Here is a 23,013-nt window from a genome sequence, read left to right as displayed (position 1 = left end):
TCAAGACAAATCCCTCCTTTCAGTACCCTTCTCCACCACCGCCAACTCTAGGCTCCGCCCTTTCTGCCTCGCCTCACCCCATGCTTGGAATAAACTCCCTGAGCCCATATGCCAGGCCCCCTCCTTGCCCATCTTCAAATCCTTACTCAAAGCCCACCTCTTCAATGTCGCCTTCGGCACCTAACCACTATACCTCTCTTCAGGAAATCTAGACTGCCCCAACTTGACATTTCGTCCTTTAGATTGTAAGCTCCTTGAGTAGGGACTGTCCTTCTTTGTTAAACTGTACAGCGCTGCGTAACCCTTGTAGCGCTCTAGAAATGTTAAGTAGTAGTAGTAGTTAAAACCAAACCTATTGACACTAGCTTCTTTGAACGATAGTGCATCCCAGTCCTAGTAAACCTTGAGATGAAATGGTAGCACCCTGCCACCTGGCTCAACACTAGAAAAGGTAGGCTAAGGCCAGTCCTGCTTTTACTCCCCTCTACATTCATGGATGTGTAGTTACTGCTCTTCTTGGAAAACAACTTGAGATGCCAGTTGTGATAAATAAGAGGCTGTCCTAGCTGGGGCAGGCCACTAGATGACGCTGTTCCCCTAAAAATGTCCAGGATGTCCAGGTGAGCCACTAGAGGGAGCCATTAGGGGCCGGGAAGGTGGAGGTCTCTAGGACTGGGGAGAGTCCTGGGATGGCTACAGGTGCAGGCGGTGATGGGCTGGGTCCTGTTTAGCTATTAACCACTTTATACCCCACCTGAGTTGTGAAAGGAAGAGAAGAGAGCTGGTAGCTGAAGCAAGAGGGTCTCCCTGGAAAGAACTGGCTAAACCCTATGGACTTGTGGTGGACTGTGTGCTCAAGGAAGAAAAACAGGCTGGGGTAAGAAGTCCCTAAAGCATTAGTGTTGGACTGTGTAGCCTCAGTACTTAGAGGAACTGTGTGTTCAAAGAAAGGACTGCGAGTCTAAAGAAAGAAAGGACTGGATGTCCAAGGAAGGAAGGACTTGGTCTCCAAAGAAGAAGTGGGGCTGTGTGTCCCAGTACTGAGAAGCAGGCTGCAAAGCCTGGGGTTAGAAGTCCCCAAAGTATTGAGGTTAGTGCTGAGCCCAGGAATCTGTGAGGGGAGGCTCAGTGTGAAGATATGTGAATGTATAAAGTATTTAAGCTAGAAGAACTGTGCCCAGGGGCTGGAATAAAGAATTGCCTGAATATGCTGTTGGTAAGACCTGTTTAATTTTGCCTCTGGAGAACCAGGTCACCCTGAGCGTAAAAGGGTAACATGCTAATCTGCATACAATTTGCATACTGAGAACCAGCTTACCCTGAGTGAAAAAGGGGCCCAGGAGCTTGAGGTTGGATTGCTCAGGATGCTGGGACAAGACTGGTTGGAGTTCTGCTCAGAGGCCACAGGCCAATGAGGACTGCTTGAGAGTTGGAGTAGAAGCCTCATCTTCACACAGTCTATATAGGAGGAGGAGCGTCCTAGTGGTTAGGGTGGTGGACTCTGCTACTGAGGAACTGAGCTCAATTCCCACTTCAGGTACAGCTCCCTGTGACTCTGGGCAAGTCACTTAACCCTCCATTGCCCCAGGTACAAACAAGTACCTGTATATGTAAGCCACATTGAGCCTGCCATGAGTGGGAAAGTGCAGGGTACAAAATGTAACTAAAAAAAATATATGCCCTAAACTCAGTCTTCAAGGGCTATAACCCAGCTAAATGAATATGAATGTGTGTCTAGAGTGGAAGCAGTGTATGCAAATAGATCTCCTGCATATTCATTATGAAAATCCTGAAAACCTGACTGGGTTTATGACCTTAAGGACAGATTTAAGATACGGTAAGTGCAAAAACATACTGCACTTTAGTAAACATGTTCCAAAGTATTTTGTTTACAAGTTACCACCCTAATGAGTGACTGCAATACAAAACTGTGCAAAATCACTCATTAACTATGAAGACACACAATTACACATGAAAATCAATTTTCAAAAACCATATAACAAAAATTTAAGAGCTATATAATTTAGCATTTTGCTTTAAAGTCCATTGGAAAGCTATGCACAATATTTTACTCCTGGGCTTATTTGCATATACTGCCCAGTTGCAAAGTCATGCCAGCTAAAATCAAAATATGTACCCATTTTAGTGTACTGACCTCCATGTTGGTTTTCTTGCATACATGGAGAGTATTTGACAGTATGGTGCTTATTTTCGAGGCTCTATTCATGTTTTGGATGTCTAAAAACCAGTATTTGGACATCCATATTGCATGAACATCAGAATACCAATTTTATAAAACTAGAATATGGACATCTAACACTGCAGTTCATATGCAAAGGACAGTAGTCTGGGTATGTTTTGGGTGGGACTAAGGAGGAGTCACACGATTTAGTCCTGGTACTTGGCATGTCTAGGTTGCAGAAAGGTGCTCTGATTCACTGAATGGAGATAAAAGCACAGTAGGTATCCTGTTCTAAAATAAATGTGAGATTGATGTCCATTTTGGATGTACTGACTGGGACATCCACATTCTGAGTTGGATGTCCTTTCTAAAATGCCTCTCCACATATGCATGTATACCAGTACATGTGTGTAAAATGCCTCTATAGAACTACCCTACTCAGAACACATGTACTTGCATGTAACTTTTGTACAGGGGTGCTTTAGGGCAGAGTTGGGGCAAAGTTACAATCTCTGCATGGATTTTATGCACATTTTATGCTTATGTGTATTATAAAATCTTAATATACCACCTTATCTGATATGCAGGTCAAGGTCATTTACAAGAACATATTTAATATTATAGGAAAAGAATGCGATTAAAATAGGACAGATAAAGTAAGTTAAAGGGGAACCCCTAAATAATAGGCCTTGTGATTTAAGCAAAGGACTTTAAACTGAATAAAGAAATGAATAGGCAACAAATGTAGTTTAAATAAAGGGGAGGCATGATCAAAGTGTTGTGTGATGATTCGCAATATTTTGAAGACTCTGTAAACACATAAGTTGAAATTGGGTCAATCCTGCATAAAGAGGAATGCAAATAGTCGAGCTGGTATTAATATATGCAGTTTCACTTTAGGCACAATTTATGCAATATTTCTGTTGGTATTTTATAAAGACACGTGGAGGGGCATTTTCAATATAATGTCTAAGCTGGACTTTGGAGGTTTTATGATAAACATACCAAATCTGAATAGCAAATGTAACCACTTTCCAAACTGAAAATATCTATCTTTTTTTTTTTTTCCAAAAATACCATTTGTAACAAGGTTTTGTGCTCTCTGCATCTTTTCAGGCCATTTTTGAAAAACAAAATGCACAAGTGAAAAACGTAGAAAATCAAGCCATTGGGATGTAGGAGGGTCCAGCATTTTTAGCAAACTGGTTCCCCAAGACATCCCAGAAAAGCAATGGGGCACCCCAGGGGGCACTGCAATGGACTTCATATAAATGCTCTCAGTTACACATCTCACCTTTGCTCCCTTTTCTTGTCTGCTGAACCCTCCAAAACCCACCCAAAACCCACTACCCCCAAATGTACACCACTAAAATAGCCCTTATGGGTGAAGAGGGCACCTATATGTGGGTACAGTGGGTTTCTGGTGAGTTCTGCAGGGCTCACAGTTTCTATCACAAGTGTAACAGGTAGGGAGAGGTATGGGCCTGGGTCCACCTGTCTACAGTGCACTGCACCCACCACTACACTACTCCAGGGACCTGCATGCTGCTCTAATGGACCTGGCTACAACATCTGAGGCTGTCATAGAGGCTGGTGAGTACTATTTTTATTCACATTTTTGAGGAGTGGGAGGGGGTCATCCCTGACTCCATCCAGTGGTCATTTGGTAATCTACGGCACCTTTTTGTGCCTTATTCGTTCTGAAAACAGGTCTAGACCAAAACATAGTAACATAGTAAATGACAGCAGATAAAGACCTGAACGGTCCATCCAGTCTGCCCAAAAGTCACACTCATTATCAATTTTTCATTAAATCAACAATGAATGTGATATTATATATTTTATCACGAGTCTTTATTTGGCGTTTCTGGGACATAGACCATAGAAGTCCACCCAGCTCTGTCCTTATGTTCCACCTACTGGAGTTGCCGTCAAAGCTCACTCCATCCTATCCAAATCTGTCTTGTCATTTGCAGGACCCAAACTGTAAAAGTCTTCCCAGCACTGTCCTTGGTTTTAGCTACTGAAGTTGCCATTGAAGCCCTTTCCAGCCTATCCTAAACTGGATTGCCATATACAGACACAGACCTACAAAGTCTGCCTGGCATTGGCCTTAGTTCTTCACAGCCGGAGTAGCCATCCAAGTATCACTCAAGCATTCACCCCCTGCAGCCATTTAAGGTTTTTTTTTTTTTTTTTTCAAATTTATTTTTGTTTTCTACCATCTATTTTCTAAATAAGGTTCCTCTGTGTTCATCCCACGACTTTTTGAATTCCTTCACTGTTTTTGTCTCGGGAGGGCTTTCTAGGCATCGACCACCCTCTCTGTGAAAAAGAATTTCCTGATATTACTCCTAAGTTTATCACCCCATAACCTCAGCTCATGTCTTATGTTTTACCTTTCCCCTTCTCTGGGTGAGACTTGTTTTGCCCTAGACTTTTTCATTTTGTTCCGTTAGGCCCTAGCGCACCCTAATCCCTCCATTGCCCCATGTAAGCCGCATTGAGCCTGCCATGAGTGGGAAAGCACGGGGTACAAATGTAACAAAAAATAAAAATAATTCCGCTTTCGAAATGCCCCCATCATGCCTCTTTGTGATTTGGATGCACTGCAAATGAAATGCATAGATGTCTGCAAAATAGGTTTTGAAAATACCGATTTGGATGCTTAAAGAAGAAATCCATCCAATTGGTGCTTTATGACACTTTTTGGATGTTTTTCTCTTTCGAAAATGAGCAAGGTAGCTGTCTATGGCACTCATTTTCAAAGGCTGAAGTGGACATTAATGTGCTTAAAGCATTCAAACCCTGATTTTGCAAAGGCAGGATAGGGAAATCCACCACGGCAGTATGTCTAAATAGCAAGGGAGGGTGGTGGTCTGGGCGTGTTTTGGGGAGGACTAGGGAGGGCCTGAAATCTGGACTAACAGCAATTACAGAAGGGGAAGAAACGTCCTTGTCTTATTTAGACCTGTTTCAGGAATATTCAGGTTACATAAAGGTGCTCTGATTGAGTAGCTGTCTACTGAAGAGATTTATTTTTACTTATTTATTTATTTATTTATTTATTGCATTTATACCCCACTCTTTCCCGCTCGGTATCAGGCTCAGTGCGGCTTACATAGTATAGAATTACTTAGTATCACAGAAAGAACACAGCTGTAGCAATAGTAGAGGTATGATGTGGTTGTTAGGAAATAGGTTGAGATAGGTGAAATGGGCAGGGGATGCAGGGGTAGGAGAGGTAGGAGTGGTGTAGAGTGGGTTCATAGGTTAAGTCTGGTCATTTGGGTAGGCTTGTTTGAAGATTAAGGCATGACACCTCCTTTATCCCCCATTGGTTAGTGTCCCCCCCCCCCCCCCCCTCTCCTGAAAGTGAAACTGGAAGAGGATATCAGGCGCTATGACAGCTTCAAGAACAATGGGCATTCTTGACAGACCAAAAAGTAGACCTGAAGGATAGCCTAGTGGTTTGTGCAGTGGACTGTAACCTGAGGGATATAGACTCAAACCCCACTTCAACTCTGTTTTACTTTGAATTGTGAGCCCTCCAGAACAGAAAAATACCTACTGTACATAAATATATAAGATACCTGCAAGTCTGAAGACTATTGAAGTGGTCTACATTCAGGTACAATAGGTATTTTTCTGTTTCTGGAGGGCTCACAATTACAAAAACAAACAGTTAAAGTGGGATTTTACCCTGAGACTCTTAGTTTACAGTCCACTGCACTAACCACTAGGCTGACCTGCTCTACATGGAAGTCTATGTGGCCATTTTCTAAGAATCCTGCTGTATACAGACATCCATGTCCCTTGTTTTCCCCTGTTCAGAATTTGGATGTTTCAGTTTTTAAAATGGATGTTCATGCTGGACACCTTCCGCGTATGGACATCCATCTCATATATTTTTGAACTGGTTGTATCCTGATCAAAAATACATGTGAGATGGACATCCATTTGGGATGTTCTGACCTGGACATCCCATGTCTTTATAAAATAAGCTACAAATAGGCACCTTCTTGCCCTCTCAGTGTAGTTATAAAGAGGTGGGTTTTAGAAAGGATATATAAATTGTAATTGAGAAGTCCAAGTCAGGACATCTCAAGTTCTGCTAGTATTTTAGAACATGATCTACTGGCATTGAGCTTGGTTTACGACACATGGTGACGTGGAGGGGCATTTTCGATATGACGTCTAAATCTGAGTTTGGACGTTTTACACAAAGCGTCCAAATTCTGAACAGGGAAGAAGGTCATTTTCAAAAAAGAAAAACATCTATCTTTTTTTTTTTTTTTAAATACTATGGACGTTTTGTATTTTGGACGTTTTGTGATTTGGACGGGGGGGGGGGGGAGGTTGGTCTGTTTTGGAAAAAAAATGTACAAGTGCAAAACGTACAAAATCAAGCCATTGGGTTGTAGAAGGAGCCAACATTTTTAGTAGACTGGTCCCCCTGACATCCCAGCACAGCAATAGGGCTCCCTAGGGGGCATTGCAGTGGACTTCGTAAAATGCTCCCAGGTACACATTTGACCATTGCTCCCTTACTTTGTCTGCTGAGCCCCACAAAACCCACTATCCCCATCTGTACACCACTACCATAGCCCTTACGGTTGAAGGGGGCACCTATATGTGGGTACAGTGGGTTTCTGGTGAGTTTTGGAGGGCATGCAGTTTCCTCCACAATTGTAACAGGTAGGGGGAGGTAGGAGGCTGGGTTCACCTGTCTGCAGTGCACTCCAGGGACCTGCATGCTATTCTGATGGACCTGAGTATAACATCTGAGGGTGGAGCAGAGGCTGGCAAGAAATGTTTTTCATCACATTTTTGGGGGGTGGGTGGGAGGGACCATTGGGGGAATGAGGGGAGGTCATTCCTGATTTCCTCCAGTGGTCATCTGGTCATTTAGGGCACCTTTTTGTGCCTTATTCGTAATAAAAACAGGTCTAGCTCAAAAAGTCTTAAGTTTTAGTCCTGGACGTTTTTGTTTTGTTCCATTATAGCTGAAAAACTTCTAAGAAACGCCCCCTTGAGATTTGAACGGACTTCTGACAGACATCAAAGAAAAATGTTAAAAAATAGCTTTCAAAAATACTGATTTGGACGTTTTTGTGAGAAAAACGTCCAAATGCAGACATGTCACTTTTTAAACATTTTTCTCTTTTGAAAATGAGCCTGATGGTCATTTATGCACCGATTATGTGCAGCAGAAGCATCCATTTTAGAATCATAAGTGTCTACAATATGAACAGGTCAACATGGGCACATAAACATTTATATTATGAAATAATAACAGACATTTATGTGGCAATTCATAAACATTTGTCAACCATTTTGAAAAATCATAAACTTCTATTTTTTTCTGAAGCTGTCACAGAGCCTGGTATCCCTTGCCAGTTTCACTTTTGGGGAGGATTAAGGGGAGAAGTTCTCCTAATCCTTCCAGTGGAGCGCTTCACAATAGGAGCACTTTTCTGAAACCTAGACATCTTGGGTAGCAGGTGTAAAACCTAATGTTAATCTTTTTGGACATAGACATGCATTCCAATTTTGAAATGCAGAATATACAATTATTTTTTAGGACCACCCTAGTTCTACCCAAAACGTGCCCAGACCATACCTCTTTACCATATTCACTTTTAGAACTTTAGACATTTATATACTGGCTTTGTAAAACCAGGATTTAGATGTTTATCCAATATAAACATCTACATGCTGGATTATGCAAATCTTAAACCCACATAGGGCTTCTAAAATAAGCACCAAAATCACCCTCATATTGCTTTAGAAAGGCATTTTGGTCAGGTTGAAAGCATGCATCTTTAAACATTTATTAACCTCATTCAACTATCATTTCTACCCATGTATGTCCCTGGTTTTCTATTAACTAATATATAGAAAGGAAGGCCAGTAGCTAAGTTGCAAGTGGTGGGCCCGGTTTACTAAAGTGTGCTAGTGTTTTTAGCACGTGCACAAAATTAGCGTGCACTAACTGTGTAGACGCCCACAGGAATATTGTGGGTGCCTACACAGTTAGCGAACGCTAAAAGCACCAACGCGCCTCTAGCGCAGCTTAGTAAATGGGGCCCTTTGATACCACCTGCAACTTTATTTGCTGATCTCTATTTCCTGAGAATGCCCAGACAACAATACAAAATACTGAATGGTGTTGTCCAGGAAGATATATAAATGCAGGGGAGAGGGAGGGGGTGAGGGGGGTCCTGAGACCAGAGAGGTGGGGGGGAAGGGGGTCATCAGACCATAAAGGGGGGCACACACTCACTCTGTCTCTCACATACACTCTCTCTGACACACTCTGTCTAACACACTCTATCTCTCTGTCTCACACACACAGACACTGTCTCTCACACACTCTCTCTCTCTCTCACAAACACACACACACTCTGTCTCTCACACACTCTCTCTCTCTCTCACAAACACACACACACTCTGTCTCTCACACACTCTCTCTCTCTCTCACAAACACACACACACTCTGTCTCTCTCATTCTCTCTCTGACACACACACTCCATCTCTCACACACACTCTCTCTCTCAAATATACACTCCAAGGAAACCCTTGCTAGCGCCCGTTTCATTTCTGACAGAAACGGGCCTTTTTTACTAGTGAATAAATAAATAAATATAGCAGGCTTATTTTTTTTTTCCACTGAGCATTAAGTGAAGGAAGGAAGAGAATTTTCTTTGGTGGTAAGCTATGTTGTTATTTGCTAACAAGATAATAACCCTGCCTTTTGTTGGAACTGTCAGACTAGAGTTGCTAATGGCTGAGGAATGTGCCTGTCCTGTACTTTTCAATTTGTAAGTTTAGTCTCCAGGGCTACAATAGCTCTTGGCAAACTGAGTAATCTTTGACTGTACATTGTGGTTCCTCCCTTAACATCAAAGGAGGAACCATCATGTCTCTTCTAATTCTAGGACTTTTGAAATTGAACATTTAGGTGTTTAGGTGCTGGGGGGGGGGGGGGTACTAATAATATAACAAAATTTCAGGCACACGTAGAGAGGGATTCCAATTTTTATATTAAGAATTTTAAGTTTGCATTCTTTTTCATCATTGTCATCAGTCTCACTGGGGTAAATTTAATATAGGTTGCTAAAAGGTGCCAAAAAACTGGCCACTAAGCTAGTTTTCTAAATTGGCAGAGTTACTCTCCAATTTTTTATAGAATATTAATGTAAGTTCACAGTTATACACAAAACTTTAGGTGCAACCACATATGCCATGCCTAAATGTGGCAGTTGGGTGCATAAATGCAACTATTATATAAAGCACACATAAGAATAGCTGGAGTGTTCCGACATGCCTGTGTTCTTCCATGTTAACATCCCCTTTGCATTTGTATGCGAGAAAAGTTAGGCACACTGTATATGGAATATGAGCATATGTTATTTATGCACACATTGACAAATTAGTGGCAATTAGTGCTTGTTAATGCCAATTATTGGTAATTATTACCAATTTAGTGCCAATTAGTTAATTATGTTACACACACATAGCCCTATTCTAGAGCTGCGCGCCCAATTGCACGCCTAAGTTTTGGCACCATTTATAGAATTTGGAGGGCTGTCTCCCTCATCATCCTCAGCAGTCACACACATTCTCTCTCTCTATTCTATTCCCCCTGAACTATCCTCAGCGCTTTCACTCTCTCTGTCCCCCTCAACATCCACAGCAGTCGCACACATTCTCTATTCGCCCAAATTATCCTCAGCTCTCTCTCTCTCTCTCTCTCTCTCTCTCTCTCATCCACAGTAATCACACACATTCTGTCTTTTTCTCTGCATCTGATGTAGAAAGCTACCTCAAGTCAGAGCACACAGTTACCACGGGTGTACCTGCATGTTACTGGCAGCACAATGCAGAAAGGGACTGAGTGCAGGAGTTAATTTTTGCAGTACACATTAACGCAGACTGCATTAAAATATATAGTAATGTCCATTAAGTATTCCTCAGCAATGCACAGAAAGAAACAGTGACTTTTAACATTTACACTGTGTGAGAATTTTTTCACAGATCCAGGGCCGCATAGAAGGGTTAGTTGAGAGGATCTGGTGCCAGTTTAAGGAGTTTAAATATCAGTTTATCTTTTTTCACTGACCAGAATAAGTACCTGCAACTTTAAAAGACAAATGGAAGATGACAACTCATGTGCACATGTCCAAACAAAAACCTGCTGTTCTCTGCATAAATATCAGCCGTACAAGAAATTTACTGTGGTTTTCGTTTTGTGGTAGAAGCGGCATGGTTTTCTTCTTCGACCCCTCTGTTTCTTTCATCATTCACAACAATTTTGCTCTCTGTCACTTTGTCCCCTCATCATCTTCAACAGTCATACAGTGGAGGAGTGGCCTAGTGGTTAGAGCACCGGTCTTGTAATCCAGAGGTTGCCAGTTCAAATCTGGTTGCTGCTTCTTGTGATCTTGGGCAAGTCACTTAACCCTCCATTGCATCAGGTACAAACTTAGATTGTGAGCCCTCCAGGGACAGAGAAATATCCAGTGTACCTGAATGTAACTCACCTTGAGCTACTACTGAAAAAGGTGTGAGCAAAATCTAAATAAATCTCTTTCTTCCTCTGTGCCTCTCTTTATCAGTCATACACTTTCTCTCTATTTCCCTAATCCCCAGCAGTCACACACATCATCATCCCTAGCACTTACTATCTCTCTCTTCCCCCCCCTCCTTCTTATCAGCAACAGCAGACACACACTATCTTTTGTCATCATCATCATCTCCAACACTCCCTCCACTCAAACCCACCCCCATCAACCTCAATAGTTACATGCAACTCTCTCTTTGCTCCTCATCATCCACAGTATTTATTTATTTTATTTGGATTTTGGTCACACCTTTTTCAGTAGTAGCTCAAGGTGAGTTACATTCAGGTATACTGGATATGTCTCTGTCCCAGGAGGGCTCACAATCTAAGTTTACACCTGAGGCAATGGAGGGTTAAGTGACTTGCCCAAGATCACAAGGAGCAAAGTCACACACTTTCTTTCTCTGTCCCCAACATCATCCCCAGCAGTCACACACTCTTTCTGGCCCTTTATCATTTGCAGTAGTCTATCTCTCTCTCTCTCTCTCTTTCACTCACCCCTTCATCATCCCCAGCAGTCATACACACTGCTCTCTACTCACTGTCTCTCTATTCTGCTCGCCATTTTCAGCTATCATGTACTCTTTCTGTCCCCTTCCATATTTTAAAATATTTTTTTACTTTGTCTTCAATAGTATGTTCTGTAAAAGGCAAATGTATATACATCTCCCCGTGTAAAAGAATACTTAAGTCTAATGCTGGGGTTTACTAAGCCGTTAGCTCAGCTGGCTTTGCACTAGTGCTGACATAGCCACGTAAACAGACCCCTAAATCTCTTGACAGAATGTGGAAACTATAAAATGTTTCTGTCCTTTATTGATTTCTGTTATGTGCTGGGGTCCCCATGCAATTGCTGTTATAAAGGTCTCAAACTATATAAACCCCCAAATTCTATATATGGCGCCTCTAGTTCTGAGCATGGAGCACCCCCTCAGTGTATCTCTTTGCCACCCAATCCAATCACAAAGTCCCTCAGTTCTGTTCCAGGCTCCAGGCCCACAACAGGCTAGCGTTGGATGCCTACCTTCTTCAGTGGGGGACAGGATTTCTGTATACATATCCTCCAATTCCTCTTGTGGGGAAGACTTTGAAAAACTCAAGCTAGACAGAGGGTCCATGATCCTGATCACTCCCTACTGGCCCCGGCAGGTCTGGTTCCCTCTTCTTCTGGAGTTATCCTCTGAAGAACCGTGGAGATTTGAGTGTTTTCCAACCCTCATCACGCAGAATGAGGGATCTCTTCTGCATCCCAATCTCCAGTCTCTGCTCTCTCAGCCTGGATGTTGAGAACATAGAATTTGCTTCCTTGCATCTTCCTGAGGGTCTCCCCAAAGTCTTGCTGGTTTCCAGAAAAGATTCCACTAAGAGATGTTATTCTTTCAAATGGAGGAGGTTTGCCATCTGGTGTGAGTGCATAGCCCTAGAACCTGTTTCCTGCCCTACACAGACCTTGCTTGAATACCTTCTGCACATCTCTGAGTCTGGTCTCAAGACCAACTCCATAAGGGTTCACCTCAGTGCTATTAGTGCTTATCATCAACGTGTAGATGGTAAGCCCATCTCTGGACAGCCTCTAGTTGTTCAATTCATGAGAGGTTTGCTGTTGACAAAGCCCCCTGTCAAACCTCCACCTGTGTCATGGGACCTCAATGTAATTCTCACTCAGCTGATGAATGCTCTTTTGGAGCCACTTGATTGCTGTTAACTGAAGTACTTGACCTGGAAGATCTTATTTTTGGTGGCTACTTCAGCCACAGGGTCAGTGAGCTTCGGGCCTTAGTAGCGGGCGCACCTTATACTAAATATCATCATAACAGAATAGTCCTCCGCATGCACCCTAAGTTCCTACCTAAGGTTGTGTCAGAGTTCCATCTGAACCAGTCAGTTGTTTTGCCAACATTCTTCCCCCATCCTCATGCCCATCCTGGCAAAAGCACACTGTACACTTTGGACTGCAAATGATCATTGGCCTTTTACTTGGAGTGGACTAGGCCCTACAGACAGTTCACCCAACTTTTCATTTTTTTTGATCCCAACAGGATGGGGTTGGCATCGGAAAATGCACCATTTTTAGTTGGCTGGCATATTGCATTTCTTTCACTTATGCCCAGGTCAGGGGCACAATGTCAGAGCCATGGCTGCAGAGGTAGCCCACTTGAGGTCAGCCTCCATTGAAGAATTTTGCAAGGATGTGACGTAGTCCTCAGTACATACATTCACATCTCATTTCTGCCTTGAGCAGGATACCCGACGTGACAGTGGCTTTGGACAGAAAGTTCTGCAGAGTTTGTTTGGGGTCTAGAGTACTATTCCACCCTCCTAGGCCCATTTTGTTCTGTTCCAGGCTGCATTCTCACTCAGATTGTATATAGTTTCAGGTTAATTACTATATTGCCCTTGCCATTGTGAGGTCCAATTGACCACTGCTGTTGTTTTTGATAAGCTTGGTAGCTAGGGATTCCCACATGTGAGAATTATAGGCCTGCTTGTCCTCGGAGAAAGCGAAGATACTTACCTGTAGCAAGTATTCTCTGAGAACAGCAGGCCTTATATTCTCACATACCCTCACACCTACCCTTGCATTTGTCTCCTTTTTTCTTATGCTCTCACGGCGGATGGGAAGATACTTGCATATGCATGGTGCAGCATGTCTCACACTCAAAGACCTGTTTAAAGCTTCTTATAAGCTCCTAGTTACAAGCTCCAGACCAGCAACATGAACCCGTGTTACCCACATGTAAGAATATAAGGCCTACTGTTCTAGGAGAATATCTGCTAAAGGTAAGTCTCTTTGCTTTCTATTTCCATGGGCTTCTTTGCATTCAGCGCACCACTAATGGTATCACAGCTTTGTAAAAGGAGCCCAAAGTTTGCTCTTTTTCATCTTCTTGATTCACTATCTTCTCCTACTACATAAAATAGAAAGACAAGACTTTGAAAACTGTAACTTGCAATCACGATAAAATGTAAGAAGAATCATATATTGCTACTGCTCCTGCCACACTCCTCATCCTTATTCTATACCATAATAAGGAGATAAAGATCATGGTAGGATATTGATTCGTCCAACATATTTTGTAACTTCAGCCCCATTTCTCCCCCAGTTCCCTGCCCCGTCCCTCCTTGAGCAACTGTATCTACCTAGAAATGTGTTCCTTTATTGATATTTAAATTTCCTAGTAGAGAGGTGTGGTAGCCGTGTTAGTCCACTTTTAAAGGTAATCAATAGAAATAAAACATGGAAAAGAAAATAAGATACCTTTTTTTATTGGACATAACTTAATACATTTCTTGATTAGCTTTCGAAGGTTGCCCTTCTTCGTCAGATCGGAAATAAGCAAATGTTGGTAGATGACAGTATATCTGAGTGAAACATCAAAGCATTTCAGTGACAGTCTAACAGGATGGGGGTGGATAGGTGACAGTCAGGGAGACAGGAAGGTGACAGAGCAATACAACTTACAAAGCAATACAATTTTATGCTTTATAATGGGCTAGAAAACCCAGATCTTTGTTAAGTCCTCTCTGGTGGGTGTCAAAATATTTGATCATTCTGACTTCAAAGGTCTTACGTTCCTGTATTGTTTTAAAGTTCCCTTTTAGGATTCTTACCATGAAATCACTGGTACAGTGTTCTGGTTTTGTAAAGTGCTGCCCCACAGGCGTGACATCTTTATTGGTACTAGCATTTTTCATATGGTGTCTATGTAAATTAAATCTCTTCTTTAGCATCTGACTTGTTTCTCCAATGTAGCAGCCTTCGTTGCATTTTTTTACACTGAATGATATATACCACATTGGAAGATGAGCACGTGAAAGATTCCTTAATGTTGAATATTTTTCCTTTGTGAATGACCGTGGAGTCCTGTGAAATATTTTGGCATAGTTTGCAGCTGGATATATTGCAAGGATGTGTGCCATTCCTTTCTTTTTGAGTCTGTGTTGGGAGCTTACTTCTAATTAGCTTGTGTTTTAAGTTGGGTGGCTGTCGGAAGGCCAGCACTGGTGGGGATGGGAATATCTCTATCAGTAATTCATCCTCCTGGAGTAGAGGCTGCAGATCTTTTATGATTTTTCTTAATTTTTCCAGCTCTGGGTTGTATGTCACTATAAGGGGGATTCTGTCTGTGACTTTTTTTTCTTTGTACTGTAGCAGATTTTCCCTGTGTGTTTTGAGGGAGGAGGCAATATTCTTGGAGATTATTTTCGGGTTGTAGCCTTTCTGTTTGAAGGATGCAGTCATGGTTTCAAGGTGTCTGTCTCTGTCCCCTGGGTCAGAGCAGATACTGTGGTATCTTGTGGCTTGGCTGTAAATAATGGATCTTTTTGTATGTGAAAGGTGGAAGCTAGAGTTGTGCAGGTAGCTGCATTTGTCTGTGGGTTTCTTGTATATGGATGTTTGTATATAGCCATCGCTGATTGAGACTGTGGTGTCCAAAAAGTTGACTTTTTCTGGGGAGTAGTCAATTTTGAATCTGATTGTAGGATAGTATGTATTGAAGGAATTGTAAAATTGTTTCAGAGTTTCTTCCCCCTCAGTCCAAATCATAAAAATGTCATTGATGTACCGGTAGTATTTTAGGGGTTTGGTCTGATATGTATTCAGAAATGTCTCTTCCAGCTCAGCCATAAAGAGGTTGGACAGCACCCCAATATGCCAACCTATTTATGGCATATTATTTAATCCTGTTAGACTGTCACTGAAATGCTTTGATGTTCCCATGCATAATCTAGCCACCCCCATCCTGTTAGACTGTCACTGAAATGCTTTGAATGTTTCACTTATATACACTGTCATCTACCAACATTTGCTTATTTCCGATCTGACGAAGAAGGGCAACCTTTGAAAGCTAATCAAGAAATGTATTATGCCCAATAAAAAAGGTATCATCTTATTTTCTGTTCCATGTTTTATTTCTATTGATTAAATTTCCTAGGAAATCTTAAGAGTTTGCTGTCTGAATGCTGCTCAGATATTTCTGATCCAAGCACAACATAAGTAAATGTGAGATGCACTTTGAGAGATTTGTTTAAAATTATGTAATTATAAATGCATATGAAAATGAGAACAGACAGTAGGCAGGACTGAAAATCTGATGATGGACTTGTGCTAATCTAATATTTATTTGGTGTCAATTTCCATTGCAAAAATTCCCTGGAGCCCTGTCAGGAAAATACGGTAAAAGGACCATATTGAGATGATTGAGAAATGTATTCCACTCATCAGCGTGTAGAGCATATTATACTATGGAGCTCATTTTTGAAAGAGAAAAATATCCAAAAAGTGTCATAAAGCAGCATTTGGATGAATTTCTTCTCAAAACATCCAAATTGGTATTTTCTAAACCTACTTTGTAGACATTTATCTATGCAATTCAACTGCAGTGCATCCAGATCACAAGGGAGTATGTCGGGGGCATTTCGGGGTGCAGGCTTAGGGGGTTCCTAAGACTTCAATATTTTACAGCCATAATAGAGCAAAATGAAAATGTCTAGGGCTGAAATTTCAATTTTTGATGTAGACCTATTTTTAGAAAGAATAAGGCACAAAAAAATGACCCCCCTCCCGCCCCTCCAAAGATGTGATTTAAAATATTACTTATCAGCCTCTATGACACCTTCAGATGTTATAGCCAGGTCTATTAGAGCAGCAAGTAGGTTCCTGAAGTGGTGTTGTGGTCAGTAGAGTGTTCTATAGATAGAAGGACCCAGGCCCATATCCCACGCTACCTGTTACACTTGTGGTGGAAAGCATGAGCCCTCCCACACTCCCCCAAGCCTACTGTACCCACATATAGGTGACCCCTATTATTGTGGTGTATCAGTTGGGTACAGTATAAGGGGGTAACAGTGAGATGTGTACTAGGAACTTTTATATGAAGTCCACTGCAGTGCCCCCTAGGGTGCCCATTGCTCTCCTGGGATGTCTGTGTAGCTAGTCTACTGGCTCCTCCTACATCCCAATGGTTTGACTTTCTATGTTGTTCACTTGGACATTTTTTTTATTTTTGAAAATGGCCCAAAAGATAAAAGCACAAAGCACAGAAACATTTTGCATGTGGCCATTTTCAGAAAAAAAAAAAAAAGATAGATGTTTTGCTGTTTCAAAAAGGGCCATTTTTCCTATTCAGATTTGGGAAGTTTAGTGCAAAATGTCCAAAGTCTGACTTAGACGTCATATCGAAAATGTTCCTCCAGATATCATCTATATACACTGTTCTGGACCTGATAAAATAAAAACAGAAATTTTGCTAGTTTAAATAACGAAGCAGAAGTTAGGGCTTCTCAATTTGTAAACAGTTCTGCTGTATTCTTTAGTCTGAGTAGAATCTACAGCATGCAAACATGTTGAGTCTCTAAGATCTAAATTTAACATGTGAGATATGAACTGCATTACTCAATGAGGTCAGGGCACCTATGATGGTTCTGGTCAGAATCCAGATATAAGCATAACATAAAATAAAATGAAGATGTGAACAAGTCAACAAAAGATATTAGGGAAAACTCAAGAGTTTGGAATATTGCTATAAAGGTAAGTGCAGTTAACTTACCTACTCTGGGCTTCTTACCATTAATATTTTCTAAAGAGCAATGTGCTTGACTATCAAGGTCCTGCTGAAGTTTCTTTCTCTGCTGGTCTATATGTTCTTCTTCCTCAGATATTGGTGGAAGCATAATTACAACATCATCATTGTATGCTTGATAGCTAGTGTGTGCTGATCCAGTAGAAGCTACAGAATTTGTCTTGTTTCGAGATGATTCAGAACAGTCAGAGTTTGGTGGAGATTTCTCTTGATTTTGTAGGCTAGTGTCTAGTCTTTCTCCAGTTGCTACAGGATTGAGATCATAATCCAATAATGAATTATCATTGTCTTCCTGAAGCCAATGCTGGTTGTTTTCCAGGTTTTTGGAAGGATCAGTATCTTCATCAAAATCAAGATCATTTCCATGGTCATCTTCTTCGTCTTCCAAGTCAAAGTCTTGGTTCATGTCCGCATCTGGATTACTATCTCTTTTGTTTAAATTGTTAATGGAAAAAAGCATTGAGTCTCCAGCTTGTTGAATTGCTTCACACATTCGAGACATCCAAGAGGAAAGAGGCTGGAAGAAACTCTGAACATCCTGAGAAGCCATATTTAGCACCATGATCAGAATATGATGATCATAAACTCCAAATGTTCAGTTTTGCCAGCATACCACACCTACAGTTCTGCAAGCTACAGAATAAGCATTGTAATAAATTAAAGTATGTGTTCCTCTCAATGTTTCTGAAAAAAAATTGATACAGTACATTAGAAGCTATCCAACCAAACCAAAGAAGTAAAACCTAGTTTTTATTTTCAATCTAGTAGCCACCACCAAGTTACCAATGATCTGAATTTTCAGACTATTAAATATATTGAGCCCACTATTCAAAGGATTTATGTTCCTAACTTTGGTGCCCTTTTACTAAGCTGCACTAGTAAATGGGCTTAGTGCACCCTTATGTGGGTCCTTCCCATACTCTAAGCCCATATCTAGTGCGGCCATAAAATAGCCTTTTTTTCTAAATTTTGAAATTCTGGTCTTATGCTAATGCACTTTTCGGGTAACCAGTCGGAATATCAGCTTGCACATGGGTAAGTTCCAGTGGCAGCTGAAGACCTGGATATTCAGTGCCAATGTCCAGATTAGGCCCAGTATTAAATATCCAGTTTAGAATCTGCCCATGGCATTCAGCACCTTTGTAACTCCTGACTGCTATGGCCTCAATATCAGCCCATCAGCTTTTTTTGAATATCAGGCCCATTCAATTTAATTAGTTATTAGCTTAATGGAAAATTACTCAGCAAAAATTAAAAGGCACATATCTATTTGGAATGAGTAGATGGACACATCCCCTCTGAAGGACTCAATTTATATATCACTAGTTACACACAAAAACAAATTTTGAGGACCAAAATGCTACATAGTTCTAAAGATACATTCAAACAAAATAACTTAGATCAAGAAGGTTCACAAAAATACATTGTACACATATTTTTAATCTCTCAATTTTCTGACTGATATCTCATCTTCCAACACTGTTCACCCTTACAATTTCTCCTTCCTCCATGCCAGCAATTGATAGTTTGTAAATGTTCCAATCTAAGAACTCCTGCCTGGTTAAACCCCTCTGAGATGGCCACCTGCCAATATTCAGCAGCATTTAACTGGGTAGTGCCACTGAATATTGGCTCTAACCAGCCATTCCTTAACAGACCAAGATAGGGGTGGTCCAGAGTCAGAGTTTGGGCAGAACTGCTACATAGCTGGTTAGCAATGATACTCAGATTTGTCGATAAAGTTAAGACAGCAAAAAGGCTGTCCTAATTTTATCTGCTGAATTAACAGGGTACCAGTCTGAATATCAGCCAGTACACGATTAGCTTCCAGGTGACTGCAGATACCTGAATATTCAGTGCTGGAAGCCGGACATGGCTCATCATTGAATATCCAGGTTTATTTCAGTCCACAGCTGTAAGCAGCTTACAAGCTACTTACCTCAATGGGCTGAATATCAGGTTCCAAACGTATACTCATGTCATTAACTTTACAAATGCATGCTTGTTCCCTCTGTTCACAATTTGCCCGTGACCGCATAGCAACATTTCATTTCACTGCATTTATCAGGGGAAGGAGTGGGTTGGGGTAATTCTATAACTGGGTGCTCAGTAGGGGCCTATTCTATAAAGGAACACAGGCACCTGCTTTTCTTTATAGAATACTAGCATAATGGTGAAAATGCATGCCTACGAGTTAGGTACAAGTGTTTATGCCAGCCATAAAGATGGCATAAGCGTGTGTACCTAAGTGCAGGTGATACATGCATAACATGGATTTCTGTAAGTTATACACGTAATTTACTCTATATATCGTGCATAATTGTGACTCCTCCTATGTGTACACCTTCATGCTGGAGGGAATTCAATAAACAGCATTGAAACTTAGGTGCTGAAAAAAATTCAGCACTAAGCACTATTCTATAAAAGACATGCGCATTATATAGGATGGCATTTAGCGCGGATCCCGCACCTAACTTTTGGATGCTGGACTTATACTAGCTGAAACCTGGTGTAAATAACATGCAACTTTTCAGAATACCTCCAACATGCCTATGGCCATGCCTCCTTTTGAGATACGCACTATGGGAGTTAAGCAACATGCCTTATAGAATAGTGCGCATCTAGATGCGCATGCAAATTTTAATTAGTGCCAATTAACATCAATAATTGCTTGTTAACACCCAATTATTGATGGTTCAGATTTCATTATCCAATATATTTGCAATTGCATCTCAGAAGTGAGCCCAAACTTGGGTGTGCAACTTTGGGGGGCATATATAGAATCCAGGCGCTATGTAAGATACGCACATATTTACAGAATAGTGCTTAGGCAGAATTTTGTCATTTACGTGTCACTGTCTATATGCAGGTATATGTGCACATATGCCATTCTAATGAAGCACATATGTAATCAGTGCATAACTGTTAGCATGTGCTGTACAGAATTACCCTCCTCATGGTTAGAGCAGTGGGTTAAGAATCAGAAAAAGCAGGGTTTGAATCCTATTTCCCCCGCTGACACTCATAAATGTTTAGCAGGACACCAAAATGTGCCCTCTTTGCAGTAACAAAAGGGACAATCTGGAACCTTGCTCCAGAGTGTTATTCAATGAGTGGGTGGGCTAATCTGACAGACCTTAGTAGTAGATGTTCTCCAAAACTGGAGGGAAGTATAGTAATTATTGGTAGATAAAGATCTGCACGGTCTATCCAGTCTGCCCAACAAGGTGGCCAGAGTGGAATCTCGCACTCTGCACAGGTTCCATTTCTTCATTATTTAACACTGTTATACTTAATTTGTCTCTCCCTGTCAATTTTGGGGCACAGACTGCAGACGTCTGCCCAGCACAGGTCCTACTTTGGAGTTGTCATGAGTGTGGGAAGGTGACCACTGCCTTCCTTCCCCACAGGGAGTCCAAAGACATAGGAGGAATAGGAGTGGGCTACCCATCCAGGGACCCAGTAAGAACCTAGATCCTCTACCCCAAAGAAGAAGAAGGTAAAGGGCCTGTTCCTAGAGAAAGTTAAGGGCTTAAGCCAAAACTTCACCTTAATCAGAGGGGCATAGAGAGCCAGCAGAAGAAGTAAGGAGGGGATCATAAAGGAGGACCCGTAAGAGGAAAGGTAAAGTAAAGCTACCAAAGTGTTCCATTTCAGATGAGGGAGAGGAGTGAAGCCAAGGAGCGTGGGAGTATGAGTGGATGATCTGGCATGAGAGGAGGTAGAACCCAAGTCCTGAGTTCATCCTGTTAGCCTTGAGCCAAGAGGGTTGTGAGTAAATTGGTCTCTGTGAAGGCAAGTCCCTAAAAGAGAAAAGGGATGCCATGTGAGTGGAGCTTCTGCACCAGATAGAGAACAGGCCCTAGGACATATAATTGCAGAGAAAAGTGAGAAGTGAGTCCCAACCAACCAAGAGGCACTTGAGAAGAGCAGAAAGACCAAGGAGGGTGTGTGACCTGTCCAAGTGGAGAGAGAGAGAGAGGAGAGATGCAGATGGCAGGAGTGACAACCTACAACAAAGGAGACTCAAGGCAAAGCAGCTGTACAAGTACCACCACTTTGTAAAAGGGGCCCTATGACTGTTCCTGAGAAGAATTACCACACAAAACATTAAAAATAGTGACTCAGCAATTCCACATCATTTCACTGGATGGAAACCAACCAACCAAATAAATAAATAAATATCTGGGTGCTCTGCAAATACAACACAGCTAATTGTTTTGTCTGTTGACCCAAAATATTCCCCATTTTTCTTAAAACTTAGTGACTTGGTTGAAGCTATTAATGTTGGAGTTAAACAGTATTTATGAACTACACATAAAAACGTAGGAGGTAATTCTATAAATTGGTGCCTTCTTTTTGGCACCCTGATGCAGTGTAGAGATCACTAATTCTATAATGGAATCCCTCAGTTTGTACAGCCATGTCACTGCACAGGGAGCCCAATTTCTCTGTGCAGGAGTCAGAGCTCCTGAAGCACAGGAGTCAAATCTTGATGAACCACCAGCACCTGCCTCCACACAATATCTCCATGGGATCAATACGCAGTTTGGAAAACTGAGTGAGAAGCATTGCCCTCCCCCCTTCAGATCATAACACCACTCATGTGGTGAAGCATCATACATAGGCAGGTTCATATACAGTGAGGTCCCTTTGTTGTTGCAATACATGGTATTGATTTTTCATAAGAAAGAACAACAAAACATTGCTGAAATCAGAATATACAGAATATCAATGACAAGTAATTTTGGGTACCCCCTCCACTAACCATGGTATGCTAAATCCGTGTGAAGGCGCTGCAGCAGGTAACAGCAGATCGCTTCCCTTTGGGCCTCCCTCCTTCCGTCCCTGGCCCGCCCTCGTCTGATGTAGTTCTGCGAGGGGGAGACACAGGGAGGGAAGGAGGGTAGTCCGAAGGGAGGCGATCTGCTGTTGCCTGCTGCAGCGCCTTCATACGGAGGTAAGAGGCGCTGTGAGGGCCCGGCCCAGTAGCAGATGGAGGGGGGCGAGTGGAGGGGGAGCAGCAGCGGCGACGACGACCTCAACCTCAGGGGGGGCGGCGGGGCCGCGGTCCCGGGGCGTGGAGGATGGTAAGGAGGCCAGGGCTGCGGGAAGCTGTGATTTCAATGCAGGGGGGAGGGGGGAACAGCGACCTGAGGGGGGGCAGCGGCGGAAGGGAAAAAAGAAAGCCAAGTGCTCGTCAGGGACGTCCATAAAGAACATCCTCCCCTCTCCCCCCCCCCCCCCCCCGCAATAATAAAAACATCCTTTTTGGACGTCCTTCACTCAGCTGGGAGACCTTGAAGTCTCTGAGCCAATCACAGCACGTTTAGCTCAGCTAAATGCTTTGTGATTGGCTCAGAGACTTCAAGGTCTCTTAGCTGAGTGAAGCACATCCAAAAAGGACATTTTTATTATTGGGGGGACGTCCAAAAAGGACGTCTTTTTGGATGGACGTCCTCAACTGCACTCTACGGTGTCTTCCTTTTGGGCGGCACAGAGACGTATTTGGCATGCGCAGAGCAGCCAACATAACGCTTGGCTGCTGTGCGCATGCTCAACCTGCCGACTGGCCGACTGTTTACCGATGGAATAGAGAATGCAAGTGAGCTACAACGAG

At 42.1% G+C, this 23,013-nt stretch overlaps 1 protein-coding gene across 1 annotated transcript in view; it reads right to left on the bottom strand.

Annotated features, from left to right (window-relative positions):
• The window catches only part of SYT16 (synaptotagmin 16), a 240,832-nt gene that overhangs the window by 201,146 nt on the left and 16,673 nt on the right, over positions 1-23,013 (bottom strand). The window contains exon 2 of the mRNA XM_030213711.1: positions 17,379-18,077. Coding sequence (XP_030069571.1) covers positions 17,379-17,955 — 577 coding nt within the window. The 5' untranslated portion in view covers positions 17,956-18,077. The remainder of the gene's footprint in view (positions 1-17,378; positions 18,078-23,013) is intronic.

This window comes from Microcaecilia unicolor, chromosome 9, assembly GCF_901765095.1.
Source record: "Microcaecilia unicolor chromosome 9, aMicUni1.1, whole genome shotgun sequence".
NCBI classification, from domain to species: Eukaryota; Metazoa; Chordata; class Amphibia; order Gymnophiona; family Siphonopidae; genus Microcaecilia; species Microcaecilia unicolor.
The sequence above is the reverse complement of the archived record's forward strand: the minus strand, read 5'-3'. Positions and strand labels throughout refer to the sequence as shown.